The sequence below is a fragment of the Lepisosteus oculatus genome, chromosome 16 (assembly GCF_040954835.1).
Source record: "Lepisosteus oculatus isolate fLepOcu1 chromosome 16, fLepOcu1.hap2, whole genome shotgun sequence".
NCBI classification, from domain to species: Eukaryota; Metazoa; Chordata; class Actinopteri; order Semionotiformes; family Lepisosteidae; genus Lepisosteus; species Lepisosteus oculatus.
In genome coordinates, this window is record NC_090711.1 from 1,090,007 (window position 1) to 1,105,405 (window position 15,399).

General features: G+C 45.9%; 1 protein-coding gene across 15 annotated transcripts in view; it reads right to left on the reverse strand.

Moving 5' to 3' along the window:
- ptprt (protein tyrosine phosphatase receptor type T) overlaps nucleotides 1-15,399 on the reverse strand; it is a 190,516-nt gene that overhangs the window by 148,950 nt on the left and 26,167 nt on the right. For all 15 annotated transcript variants that reach the window (XM_069179631.1, XM_069179626.1, XM_015365125.2 and 12 more), the window contains one exon: nucleotides 3,917-4,042. In XM_069179631.1, coding sequence (XP_069035732.1) covers nucleotides 3,917-4,042 — 126 coding nt within the window. The remainder of the gene's footprint in view (nucleotides 1-3,916; nucleotides 4,043-15,399) is intronic.

A 15,399-nucleotide genomic window follows, 5' to 3' on the forward strand; every position in this document is an offset into this window, starting at 1 on the left:
GCTATTCCAGAGCATTTTTACTTGGCCAAACAAGCAGTGCCAAAACTCTGAGCTTTCCAGCACTCTGTCAAGGGCCAGCAAGAGGCAAAAGACCATGTGGGAAGTCAGCAATTCTACAGATTCAACTACATAAACAAGTCCCATCCTTTCTTTTCACGACTCCAATACAATCACTTGAGTCCTAAGATTGCTGCTACTGTATAAAGTGTGAAGCCCTCAATAGCGCTGCTTGCTGGAGAAGTTCTCAGTAACAGCTGCAGTGTTGTCAGGGTCTCAGGAGGCTTTGCAAGGACGTATGTCTCTTTCTAACTGGGCAGAAGCTCCAGGGGACACAAGCATTAAGGTGAGTCTGAAAAGGAGAGCAGATGGTTCTTTCTTTCCATTTTTTGTAAATCAGCAGGATAATATATCAGATTGGAGACAAACAGCAAGGTGGCTCTGTATCCCAGTTTATGATCATACTGCTATGGAAGTCTTGGGCTGAAGTGTAAGCCCATACATCGGACTCTTGTGGGGAGTGTTCGCCCTGCAGGGGCAGGAACGGGAACTCTTCTTGCAAAGAAATCCCAGGAGCAACAAGTCTGAGACAGACCTGAGTTGCTCAGATTTTTTTTGAATGTGCGGAAGAAACGCAAAGTCTTTCACGTTATATTTTGTGTAGTTAGTGCAGTGATTTAGTCTGTGATTTAGATTTTGCTTTTGCTTCAGGTACTAGGAATTGTTCTTTCAGTCCCTCTGATTCATCCTGCATTGTAATCATTCCTGTGCTCTTCCTGTTGGGGTTCATGCATGTTAAATTACTCTCTCAACACATTATTTCTGATTGTTCTACAAGTTCATGCTACCCATCAGTTTATTTCTGCTTACTGGTGGTCTTGCAGGTGCATCCCCTGGGCTTGAAGCAGCTGTGCAGGTGAGCATCTAGGAGACGGTTGTGCTGGGAGGTAGAGACACTCTAGTCCACGTTTCGTGCAGCACTCTTCAGGCCTGATCGTGCTCAGGCTGAAGCAAAGAGCTAATGGCAGGTCTTGATCTTTGTCTGTCTGTATCTTCTGCTGATGCACCTGAGCAGCAACCTGCTTTCCCATTCCTCCCTTTTTCAAGAACAGCTCACCTCCATTGTGCAGCAGTGGAGTCACACCTGGAGTGCAAGTCCCCATCTCTGCCTGGCAACACACTACCGAACAGAAGGCTCATTGTATTCCTGCCTGCTTCAAAAGGCCTGTTAACCTCAAGCCTTCACCCTGCCGTTTGGAGACTAGCTTTCTAGCTCATGCCATATAATGGGATGTAATCCATCCTGAATGTACATTCAGCAATGAAAATTCACCTTCTTTATTTGGCAGGTTTTCCTTCAAGGTCATTTCTGATGTGTTTTATCAGGCAAAGTGTTTTACAGGAACTGTGACATTTGCTTAAACCCTACAGTACGTATGAAAGCAGAGAGACCCGTCTTGTGGAAATTTCATTACAGGGCCGGCATGAGCCCTTTCTTATTAATGACCCTGGCTCTCTATATTGAGTTATATAAAATATTTAGTCCAGCACGCTTCCAGCGAGTTAGACAGGTATTGTGTGGGACAGGGGGTGGGTTATAGAGATATCTCTCTCTTATCTCACTCATGCAGCGGGCTGAGACACAAAGACAAAGGGTTATACGTGGCCACTAATTCATACAGGATACACTGAGAAAAGAAAAGGAACTTCTCAAGAATCTAAGACTTAAATTCATGAAATAATCTCCAGCTTTATTTCAGGTTAATCGTGACCATGCCCTGTTAGCTCCATTATGTGCAGCCAGGGAGATTAACAGAGAAACTTCTCTCTCAGGTTCCCTTCAGACAGCTATAGCCTTCAGTGGCCATGATCAGCCTCTCACGGACTCTCGCCACAGGCAGGTTTCTGCCATCGCCCAGCTGCAAATCTTCTTTCTCAGAGGTGAAGCGCTGTGGGTGTTGAGGCTCCAGGATTTCCAATCACTGTGGTTTTAGTTGCAAGGAAAGGAAGTCAGAGGTGGTTTGGGAAAAGAAGGCAGAGCTGAAGGCAGATGGCAGAGAATCCTGTGGCAGGGTCCTCTTCCAAACTGGAGGAAAATATGGGCTTGGCATCTGAACAATTAATAGAACCAACCAATGTCTCTCCTTGAGGTGTCCGCTGTCTGTGGACACTGTCCCAACGTGTACTGCATACCGAGGAGCTGCACACTCTCAGGCCGGACGTCACCATTACGTACGAGAAGCCAGATTTCCATGTGATGGACAGAACAGAAGGACAAAGTTTACAAGCCAGGAGGCCGCCTGGCCCATGTAGCTCATGAAGAGGCCAGCAGCTCATTGATCCAGAGGACTCAAGCAGCTATTTCTTGAAGGAAACCAGGTTGTCATTTTCAACACCATGGCTTGCTAGCTTGTTCCAGACACCCGCAGGCCATTGTGTAAAGAACCCCATTCACATACTAGCCCTTTCGGCAAAGAACTCCATCCTGATCTCCACCTTAAATGCTCTTCCCTGTGGAAAACAACAGTGAACCCGCTACCAGTCAAGGCACCTGTTTCAGCGGTCCAGCGCGAAGAAGGCCAATGGCTGAGCCTCACTGTCCACAGCTGGGCCAGGGCCATGTCCGCCTGACCTCTTGACCAGCAGAGGCACCTGCTCTCCCTCGCTCTCCCGAAACTCAGAAACCAGAGATGCAATCAATCCCTCTGCCTACAAGAGCACTTAAACCATCACAGAGCACACAAAAACACAAAAAGCCATTTAACCCTGACACCCTTCTCCAACACTGCAAGTCATGCACTCTGAGCCTATAATGCGATTCATTTCTGACAACCTATAATTTATCAGCCAATTACTAACACAAGCCATTCTGCGAAAGACAGGCTTCTGACAGTGCTCCACAAGTAGAAGCAGATGTCATGTCCAAATGGCTCTTTTTCCAAAAGAGATGTTTTTAGGGGACAAGCACTGAGTACAAAAATGCGTGACTGTCCCTGGCTTATAAAAGACCAATAAGAGCAAGGTCAGTCACACCAACAAGGTAATCCACTGCAGCAAAGCACAAACACGAGCCTCTCTCCTAGAACAGAGTAAGTTCCAAATTACAGGTTATCGGCTCACAATCTTTTAAATACAGAAGATATTAGAAGCACAATTCTTTGTTTATGAGAAGGATACCGTTTTGGAACAGTTTTATCTGTGGGTAAATGGACTATTTCATTTACTAAGAGGGGTGCAATTTGCCAAGAGAGAATCAGGCCCTCAAGTGACTGGAAGCTCGTGTTCATGTCTGCTGTAAGCAAATACTGAAGCCCAGTACTTCAGCTGCTAACTCTGTCCTTAATAGTTGATAAGTACAACAAGGGCCCCTTTTACCAACAAAGCACTGAAAACCACCAGGCACTGAGCCTTCTGTTCTCAGAACTGCAAAACCCCTTCAAGTTCAAATTCAGACTTAATCACAACATACTGTATAAGCCACCACTGCAGAAGAAAATCAAATCAGGCTTATTTTTTAACATTAGGAGGAAAAGCATTAAACTCAAATTCCGACTTCTAAAGAGTCTTAATGTCATCTGCTTGAATTCTGCAAGCAGGCAAAATGACAGATGAAGGGAGACAGAGGGGAAGTTTGAGCTGCACTGCAATGCAACAGGACGTGTGCAATGTGAAGTAGTCACATGCACAGCACGCGTACTGTAGCAGGCACAGGGTTTACACTGAACAGACAAGTGCACCTGGTAGCACAGGGAGGTGGAGCAAGTATTATCCATACAGCTTGTAGTCCCAAACCATTGTGGGTACCCCCTCTAACAACACCCCCTACGTACAGAGACCCCTTCCAAAGACCTATCTTCCGAATCAGCGGTTCCCTGAACTACGGATCTGTCCCTGTCTCCTCCCTGCGGAAAGACTGTACCTGTGGGGACGGCTGCATCCATCGTGGGTCTCTCCCATGTGTTCACTTGCTCCCATGCAAAGCCATTTGTCCCCAGTGCCACGCTGTAGCCACAGCTGCTGTAGTGCTCTTCAAACGAGCAGCTGCCTGCAAGGGAAGAGGGAAGAGGGTCGCATATGTCAGCACCATCAGGCCACACATCCCCATCATGATTTCATCTCTGCTAAATCATGATTTTCCACCACATTAGGATTTATGTTCGCCAGGGGCGAAAGATTAGAAAAACAGAAAGAAAAAGTCATCTTTTAAACGTATTACTTGCACTGCAATGACTTAATTGCAAAGAAGCATCTATATCTATTGGGCAAAATTCTTTGACAGGGGCTCAGTCATCAGTTTGCGGGGAGAGCACATGACATGAACTATAGTCAGCGTGTATAAAGCCTTGTGTTCCATTACGATACCACTTACCTCTAAGCCCCTGCTGCACAGGGTCTATTTTTAAAACAATCTCACAGGTTCTGTTCTGCTTGCGAGGCACAGAACATATCCTACATGCTCAAGGTTATGTTTCCTTTCTACATTTATTCACGGCAAAAAAAAAAAAAACTCATTCTCACTGTTTTCCTAGGTTTTGCATGAGCATTTTCACAGGATATATAGGAGATTTGCCTCCACGCTAATTAAAACTGTTAAGTTTGTAACTCAAGGACAAACTGTGTTAGCTGAGCTAAAAACCTGGCTCTGGTGTTTGAAATACAAGTTTCAAACTCTGGGCTGCCTTGCTAGGTACAACAGCAAGAGCCGTGGCTCAGAGGAGGCTGTCAGCTGGTGTAAAGGCAATGTCGAGGGCTTCTCGCTATCAGATCAGATTTCCTTTAAAAGGGCAAACCCCCCCCCGCCAGCACACTTCCCCATGGGTGAGATAATTCAAACCTAGAGCATCCAATAACTTTTCAATCACAGAATTAATCTAGCGGGGAGACAGGTCATTAAAACTGCATCTTTATAATTCCTGCTCCAGCAAAGCCCCCAGAGACTCCAGCCAGTGATAATTACACAATCCTCCTCAGGACTGTCTGATCTTTAAGCTCACAGTGCCTCACAAACAAAACACAACAAAAAGTCCGCAGGTCTTTGATGCCGACTCTGCGGAGACGTTCGCCTCCTCCGTGAAAGATGTGTTCAACTATTAATGCTGAGAGTCCCACGTAACCAAAAGAAAGGAGAAAAGCCCTTCATCTTTGCTTATTAACACTAGCTACAAATTTGATTCATTATTGATAAGATGCCTGCAGAAGATAAGCAATAAGTTTCATTAGGAAAAATGCTGAAAAAAGACTCAGACAGGGGATCCTGCAGGCAGGTCAATTTCTTCGAGAGCAGCTGAAAGCTAGCTCAGTAGTAAAATTAAAAAGAGACTGACATAACCAACAGAAATCTTAGTAAACTATCTTCTCCAGACACACTCAGAACTTCCACCATCTGATTTCCTCAGCTACTGTAAGTCTTGTACAACCAGTTCTGCAAATTGGATGGTGTGATTCATCAGGACAGATGTGCGAAATGTCTAAGTTAAATTGTACAGCTGTGTTTTAAGAGACAGGACTTTGACTAATGACTCCCTGCAGAGAACATGAAAATAATTTGGGGGCTCTGTAGTGATACCTCTTGTATCTAATAAAGTGCTGACGCTCATACTTTTCTACTGACTTCTTGTTTGTGACTCACAAACCAAGACACTAAACCCTAGGCAGTGCCGTGCCCCTACAGCTGGGTGGGAACCTGTGCTAACTCAGGCTGACAGACTGCTCTCTCTGGGGGATCCAGCCTGCTAATCAGACTACAGGAAAGCGCGATCTGCAGCTAAATAGTTAAAGCAACTCTTTGCGGTTCATTTATAATCTTGGTTAAGTTACATTAAATTTACTGTCATGCTTCAAAATTTAATTAATGCAATTACTACCATATGTCTGTCTTTTTTCTTCCTTGCGACATTTGTGAGCAAGCAAGCTAAACCTATCATGTCCACATCAGCAGGCAGAAATAATAGCAGAAACGATTTTCATTATAACATTAAGTTTTTTTTTCCTCCTTTAAAGCGCTTCTCCGTTTCTTCCATGATTAAGTGTCACATTCCCACAAAAGGAAATCCCAGACATGATGCCATGGTGAAAACGCTCCCGACCACTTCCTCTCCCGATTGAAAAGCCACGGGGGATCAGGACTGGGGGACACGATGGCCTCCGGCTGTGCGGCGCCCAAACCGCTCCCAAGAGGGAAGAAGCAGAACCGCAGGACAAGTCCGATCCGTCTGGACAAGGCTGAGAGCACGATGGAGCAGGGGTGGCGGACCCGACCTCCACACCTCAGGTCAAACCCGACCTGGTTAGTCTCTGAATGAAGCTGCGGAACCTTGAAACGGACGGGCCTCAGTACTCTTCCCCTCTCACTCCGCACGCCTCCTCCAGCTTAGCAGCTCCCACTGCCCCTGCTACATTCGACACTGTCCTCCGCAATCACACCCTTTAACCCTGCCAGAAGCCACGAGGACGGCCGCCTCCCGCCCAGCTACCACAGAGGAGGGATTCTGCCGAACGAGTTTGTCTTTTTCCTTCTCTGCGTCCCCCGCGGGGAGCTCTCAGAGACGGGGCGGCCTGGCGAAGGTGCCACGCGCGCTCCGGCGGCCCACAGCGCGGTGCTGGGCCCTGGCAGAGCCGCGGCGCCGGGCGGGATGGTTTGCGGCAGAACCCGTTTTCGTCTTTCCCATCTATCAGCCCGACTGGCTCTGCTATCAGGGATCCTAATCCCGACGGCGTTCTTTACTGGAGGTGCGCAGGCTGCACATAATAATACAGCTCGAGAGAGCAGCGGCAGAGTGTCACACATGAACCGCAGAGCATTAGACTTTGTTGTTTGTCGGAATTTGTTGAAAATAGATCACAGGTATAGATCAAAGGTTTGCAATCACCTTTGTGATCCTGAGCATGAGGCCATTGCAACTGTATGACACTATTTTCCAGAGGATACAGGCAGTGTGCCCTTCACAGTTTAACTGCACTGGGCTACAGCCTATTGCACAGCAGAGCAGCGGAGCTCGATGCAATTGACACAGACTGGACAGCTCACCAGGACACGCTGGTCAGGCGTCCACTAATAATAGAACAGGCTACACAATGTCACAGGTCTCCTGCTCCACAGTTAGGAAAGTTTCAAGACACAAATGGCAGAGAGGTTGTCATTTTGCACCCAATGCATGGTGCCTGACAGGGTGCTCAGATGTGCTACTTCCTGACTGAGTGGTTCTCCACACACAGAGCAGGGCATCCCCATAACCTCCCCACCTCTCCACTGCCTCGGCACCGCAGCACAGCGTACACACACATCACCACAGCATCAGGGACTCTGATTAGACTACGGACCTCATTTCCCTAAACTGAGTAAGCAGATTGAGGGCTGTGCGAATTTCCCCACCATTACAGCATTCATAAGAATCGTCTTACTTTGCTTTAGCATAAATTGATATGCTCAGTGGCTCTGTTATATTGTGTTGTTTAAGCACATCAACAAGAAGAAAATCGCCTGTGTGATCCTACAACTTCAAGTGTGAGGATTTCTTGACTTTAATAAAAGGCAATTACTGGGATTTGTTGGCACCAAATAATGGTTTGGAAGAATAGACATTAAGAATTAATTCTTTTCAAACTAAAGACTTTTAAAGCTGATTTATGATGGCTCCGCAGACTGCTCCTTGAGGAAAACCAGAGGAGGTTTCAAACCCTGCGCCAGGCACATGTCATCGTGAGCTCCGCGGGTCTCAATGGTGGGCTGGAGTGTGCAGTGATTTCTCCAGACCCCAGCGCTGGAAAGGCAGGATACCCTCCCATTGGGGCTGGAGAGGCAGGGACATTTTTTGGATTCTGGTTGGTTCATGTAGGATAGTGTGTACGATTCAGGCTAGACAGGCAGGGGTCGGAGGTTCTGGAATGTTTGCTTGCAAATACGTCACTTTACAGTGAAGAAGGTATTTTCCCCCACTGAGAAGCAGACTGTAAGACATACAGGTGGACACAAGGAAAGAGCTACAGAGAGTGTGCCTTCCTCCAGCCTAATTGCCTCAATTCACTGATTTCTTAAGTGGGTTTGTTCCCAACTGAGGCTCTTCTGGGCTCCCTATTTCCCTCCTTCCTTGGAGGTCCTCTGGTGCTCGAAGATCAGATGTGTGGGCAGTTATAAGGACACCTGGCACAGCCAAGGACCAGACCAGCCTGCCAAAACCATAGAGCTCAGCTCTCTAATAAACGCAGGCGGCTCTGTTCCAGCCAAGCCCGTTGAGTGATATCGAACATCTGCATGAAATCACTCCTTATCAAGAGCTTTGTGGGCTCAGATTCCCGCTAGAAGAGGATGGCCTGTGCTTTCCCCACCCTGAGAGGCTGATTGCTGTGGTGAAGCACAGGCAGCAATAGATGGCACATCTTGCCGCAGTTTGGATGGGTTATCACTGCAGCCAGCGCTCAGAGAGGATTATTAAAGCAGATGATCTCAGAACTGGGGTTTTGCCTCAGGCGCAGTTTTGACTACAGCAACTGATGATGTGTAACAGAAAAACATGGAAGTCTATAAACTTTTTAAATTACCCCTGTTATGAACATATCCTACAAAGCGTTTTTTTTAAATAGCAGAGAATGCAGTTTTTTCCTCCGCCAAAAGAAACCACCACTTCTGCATAAATCACTGTATAATGCAATTTCGCTGCAAAAATCCTATGATAAGTGCATTAACCCCAACGTCAACGTGCCCATTGCTGAAGCAAAAAGTTTTTAGAAGTTTTCCGACTGAGAGGAATGGCTTCCTTTAACTGAGTCTCACATCTGAACTTGAAGAAACAACACAGGAGACGAAGCAATGAATCAAAAATCACAGAGAGGGACCTGAGGCATCGATTCCATCACCAGAGGTGCCTATCTGTCACTCCGCCAGCCAGCGGAGCGGATCCTCGCGAGCCCGGCCTCGCAATTAGCCAGCTCCGCTCGTCGGGAACCCGCTATCAATCTCTGTCGCCGCGCATTCGGTCTCCTGCTTAAAAATAGCTCTGTTATCCCCTTCCCCGCTCGGCTTGAGGACTACGAGCCCTGGCAGCGAGGAGATGTTAAACATCCACTTAAGTGAATAAAGTCCTGTGGGCAGGAGCTGACAGCGGCTCGCAGGAAACCGAGCGCGACAGGCGAACCGGCTCCCTCCCTGTCGCCAGAACGCCACCGCTGAGCACGACATCAACTAATAACATCGAAAAGCCTCCCAAGACCTTGACTTTATTTGTATTTTTTTAAACCGCATTGTGGGGTAACCCTTGGGGAGGCTCTATTAAGCAGTAGAGATCCCCTACGCGGTGCAGCCAGTTCGCACCGCATCAGGTAGTGCAGCCTTTGCAGTGTCACAGCATCCTGACTTGCGGACTTCCCCGCGCTTCGGGCTGCAGCACCTTCCTCACTTCCTGCTGCTGAATTATTGATCTAATTGATTGCTAGCAGACTCAATTATTAAGGAGCTCATTGTAACCGAGTCCTGCAAGTGAGTGGATCTAAAAGGGCAGCTTGATCAACCTCTGTGGCTGAACTCTCTCCTCTGCGTCCTGTTCCTCAGCATTATTACTCCTTGGGGATGCAATGCTCCATGTTTCTTTACATCTGCTGCAAATTCTAGTCCCGCCGAGATGGCTGGGTATATATTTTAAAACTTGAGCATGTGGTATCTTTAACTGTGCTTGTCGTGAGACATTCCGATGCATCAGAGCCCATTTACAGACCAACTGGGCAGAAAAACATCAGCACACAGGTAAGACAGCAGTTCAGCGCTTCATCAGCCCAGACACTGAGCTCCTCATACTGCTCCATGACTCCCTGAGGAGCAATTTGACCCCATTGACACAAGTGCCGCACAGATCAATAAAGTGTTTAATCAGGACTGCCCTGATACCACACAGGCTAGAGGCTCTGATTGGGCTCATTTTTCATTGGTAACTAACACAAATTAGGAACAGCTCTCTGTTAGACAGCTACTATGCACCTAGCCAGGGATGTCTCAACATCATGAAGCAAACGATTCTTTTAAGTGTGAAAGAACTGAGCTTAGGGACAGTCATCTGCAGTTCTTCTGCTCTGTAGTCAGTTTTCCTCGCTCCTTAGAGAATCTACAAATTCAGTTTTGAAGCTGAAAAACTCTTTCTAAAAGTTTCTTTAGCACACAAGGTATGCCAGGTCTTGATTGCAGTCACTCATTCTTATAAAATCATGCCATCTACAGCATTGCTTCAACAGCTCCTTCTATTAAACATTCTTATTGCTTTGCACGTGAACAATTAATCACAGATTCATTTAATAGTTTGCCGCCATCTCTGGATTTAATTTCCATGGCTGCTCCCAGCTGTAGCGCTTCCCCGGCTGCACCTCAGCCTGCGCACCCTCAGCACTCACTCATGAGCTTCCTGATCCCGACTGACTGTTACCTCCAGCTACAACAGGATGATTCATTCATGCGACATTGGAACTAAAAGCCAGAAACATCTGAGCTTTTTTTTTTTAAAGAAATTTGATTGTTTTGTCAAGAACAGCTGCCTATTTGGTATCAGTCACCCCTTGTTGTTCCTTCTTTCCTCTAAATGGCATTAGGGAGCGTTTTATTATCTGATGTGTAACAGAAAATGAATACTACAGAATATTCAGATACGCATTGAAGAGTTTTTTTTAATCTGTCAGCACATTTCTAAGCCTATCACTTGGCTCTTTTGAACTGCATAATAATAGCAACTTGCTGTTATTAAACTTCACCGTCATGGGTGTCGCAGAGATGTTTCCAAATGGGATTTCAGGCCTGTTTGACCAGGCATGCTTCTGGATTCCCACTCAGCAACAGATCACAGACGACTGCAGCAGAGACAACTTCTATAAGGAAGACTCTCATTGCTATTTAGCGTGATCAGTATTCTTGGTCTGCCAAGTTTTTTAAAAAACTGCAGCCTTAACACCAATCACAAATGGAGCAGACAAGCACATATAGGGCTACTAGTTCGGCCCTGTGCACAAGGAGGATCATGCCAATGTCTTCAGAAACTCCAATACATTTGTGTTTGTGCATAAAAATGAGATCTGCCATAAAATGCTGACCACTGCACCTTACTTGTTAAACACTCTCCAGCAGGAATACTGCCTTCCCTTCCAGGACTGAGGAAATAACATCACAGCAGTTCTGTGTGCTGGGTTCCATCATCAGGACACTCAACACTCATGGTAAGACAGCACACTGTCCCTGAAACCTTCCCAGACCAGGAGACATATGGGGCCAAACACATCGTAATCTCACAAATACAGCAAAACCGCAAGTAAGCACACAAGGACATGCATAGGAATGCACGATTCAACACTGGGTCCAAAGGTGCAGAGAGACTTCAATAACAAATCTCCGCTTTTCGTTTCCTCTGGGCACAGCAGGAGAGAGGAGGGAGCAGGAGCTGAAGAGGAAGAGGTTACGACCTGTTCCGAACAGCCACCCATTTCTCTCCTGGATCACAGGATTTGATATAATTCCTTTAAGCACATGATCCACCATTAAAAAATAATACAATTAAAAATTAAGAATTCATGAGAGCCTGTCAGTTATCGCTACTCTCTCCTTTATGAGCTCTGCATCTCCCCTTCTGTGGGATTCTGATCCAGCCCTCACCGGCATCCTCGAACAGTGCAGGTCCCTCACCTTGCAATTAAAACGGCCGGCTGTGAGTTTATCACAGTATTAATTAAGCCCCTAAGTAGTAAAAAAAAAAGAGAAATTCATACGATAAATAATTAAATAACTACAAAGCGAACGTACAATTGCTGCATCAAAAGTTCCTCTAACCTTGGCCGCCCTGCTGCCGACAGTGAGACCCGCCTGCCGGCGCCGCCGTCCTCTCCAGCCCTCGGTAGAGGAGGAGTCGGGCCTGTGGCTCCCGCAGGGGGGTTACCTGTGGGCTCCGCTCTCACTCCCCTCCAGCTGCTGTCTCCTCAAATCTCCTCTCTATCGCCACAGCCTCGCAGCTCCCCGCCACGTCTTTGCATTTACCACGGCGCAGTTCTGAACCAGCCCCTCTCGGCTCACAAGCCTCTATGCTAAGCTGCATACTGGCAAATTGGAACCCAGGGACCCCATTCTGATTTGATGTCTAAGATGTGCAGCAACTACTGAATATACAGGGTCAGGCTTTTCATTCGATTTGTCAACAAGAATCACATGCTCCTTTTATCTACAAAAAATGAAGATGAAGATATGGATTGCTCTTATTTTTTAAAGACAAACCACGTTTTCCTTCGCTGCTGATTAGTACTGATCCACAATCAATAATTGCGTTATGTGCATATATAAACCATGCCAGACACAATACATCTCTGTCGCCCATGCATGTAAAGCCTGCAACGTTCCGATTATAAATGCGACCCCATCTGACATGTTCCTATTTTAAATTAAAAATAATTCTGCCCCCCTGTGTGGTTTTCCGTTGTTGTCCTTTTCATTGGAACTGAAGAAACTGAAAAAATATGCAGCATGAACAGAGTTAAATAAATCAGAGAATAACCTTTTTCCCTAGAACAGCTCTCAAATGAGGCGTAGCTCTTCTGCTCAGATTCCAACGAACATATTTCCAGCAGAAGTTTTTAATGTTGGACTGGAGGATAAAACTACATTAAATACCATGATCAAACCATGTGTAGCACAGCTCTTACTGTATGTGTAGCACAGCCCTAGATAAGCAGTGCGTGCTAAGAGTTTATTAAAGTACAGCTACACAGCCCACAAAGCCAGCAGTCTGACAGCTGAGTGGTCCAAAAGAGCTCTGAGTGTCAATGAGATCCTGCTGTCACACGAGCTGAGAATAAACAATGAACACCAAGAAGGTTTTTTTCTCGTCACTTTCCCATAGATCGATTGTCCTATATACCTTCGGGGCTTAACTCCATGTAAAAATCAAACAGATGGACAAACAGGTAAACCATTCCGTGAATGGATCAAGGTCAGTAAAGGCTTCCTTCCTGTTCACAGGACAGCCTGAAACATGTATAAAGAAACTGTTTAATACAGACATTTTCTGCCTGCATGGAGTCAGCTGATGAGACGCTCTCTCTCTGACGGAACAATTTTTCCTGAACCCATCTCGTCCAGTGAACCTGCCTGACAGAGCTGAGTCATGAGGAACAGCACTTCCAGTGAAACCCCGGCCTTACAGATGTGCGTTATTCCTAGAGGAAGGCTGATGCATGGCCCTGCAGCACCTGATGATGATGACGATGACGGCCCGAGGAAGGCACAAACACCACAGTGTTCAGGTCACAGCCTCCATGGTCTTGCGAACCCACATCAAAGCACAGGAGAAACAAAAGAGGAGCTTGGAGACGGGCGATATTCCCGGAGCTCTCCAAGGCCAAGCTCACAGCTCTGCACGTGTTGCTATCTGCACCGTTTCGTGCTTCGGTTTTTGCTGCAATTGTTTTACACATGCTCACTCCAATACAAGAGGGTGAAACAGTGCTAACTGCGCACAGTATTGTTGTATCCTCCCCTCACCCCCCCCCGCATGCTTAGTCTGATTCCATTGCAAACATCACCACTCCGTTCGGAGCTCTTCCTGTTATTTTTTCAGGATGTCACTGCACTCCTCTGCTCTCACCGAGCAGTACCGACGTACCACACTAAACATCTACAGAGCAACGTCACTGAGACACATCAGCTGTTTGCTTCTGGATTTTAGTGCATTTGAGACTTGACATACTGTCCAGCACTGAATAATAATGCAGTGGTGCCCCTGTGTCACAGCTGCACAGTGACTCACAGATGTTAGCCTGACCAGCAGGGTTCTTTCCAAAAAAAACTGGAAACTGAAATAATTGCAGCTCCTGGTTAAAGGCTTAATCAGAGATGTCCAGTTTTTTTCAACAAGAACCAAATGGAAAAAAACGCAGTTTACTCTCCAAGTTACACTTCACCAGCTTTCATCAAGTAATTTATAATCCTGCTTGAATAAAAGCCCAGAAACAGCGGGTAATAACAGATCAATTAAAGAAACAAAATCATTAAGACCCAGGGATGAATGAAAACCAGGAGACAACATTGTCCACCAGGTCACTGATTATTAAAATCAATTATAAATTCCCCAGCAGCCAATACCAAGCAGCAAATCAGGGGCAACATGTAGCTATGAGCCACGTTGATTGCCATGTGTGGGAGAAAATAAAACAAAAACCACAATCCTGAATGAGTTATGAAAATGTTAGATCTCTCTGCAGCCTTAACTCAGCACTTTAACCTCTGGAATCGTACCATTTAGCCACTATCAAATATTTAATGCCCCAACCTTTCTACTGCCTGGAAGAAACAAAAATGAAACAGCACAATTTATTAACAGAGAACAATTAAGCGGAAACTCAGATCTAATGGCTGTATATGCATTATGTTTCCAAGAATACCTTACAGCAGTGAAATGCTCTGTTTTTTATCTGGTGGGAGTCATTATTTTTTTAAAGGATATAGAGCATTTTTTTCTGGATGACCCCCTTGGAAATAGAATAACAGGGCTTGAACTCAAGAAGGATTCGGAGCAATAAGAAAAGAGGATCAGCAAGCATCCAAAATCTAGTTTGATTAGTTTAGGCATTCCTGAACATTCCGGTTTAAAATAAACACACGCTCTCCAGCTATTGTGAGTATATCATTCTAAGGTCCCTACGGCTGATCCAAGCTTATTAAAATATTGTTCTACATTATAACACAAAAATCAGATCACTTTTAATGTGCAGGCTGTCTGGAGAAGCTTCCTCAGGCCGGGAGCAAAGAGCTTTGCACTGTGCTCAAAAGAATGGCATAGTCCTCCGATGGTCACATGACTGATCCGCTCATGAACACCTCCTGCCTGAATGTCTGCAGAAGTTGTCACAAAGATCAGCTCTCCGAGAAAGCAAGAGCCAAATCCATGAGATTAGAGATCCCAGCAGACTCGCGGCACCTGAGCTGTGATCCAGAGAGACCTCAGCTTGTTGCTTCAGATCAAGTACGTTCCACAGTGGTTGTATTTGCACTGCCCTCTGTAAACCAACCCTCACCAGCAATTCTCACGTTTGCAGAATCAGGCAACAGTCAAGTCACTTTCCTCTGCTTGCAGCTTGATATTAGCAATGTTATTTTATGTAAGCGACTCTTCTGAGGCTGCAGAGGTAATTCTTCCTAAACGACCTAGCAGAACTCACAAAGCCATTTATTCCCAAGAGATACTGACTTATCGCAAGGCAATTGTTTTTTTCTGCTAATATTCTGAAAGTCAAATAAAAGCAATTAATTATGTAAAACCTACAGCGAGATATTAAAGGCACTTCAGATTCGATTCAGTGTTTTAGTTCACTGAATCCAACTGTCAAGAGTAAACGTTAGGAGGATTAAAACACAAAGCATTATCTTTCCAGGGCAATATTGATGGTTTG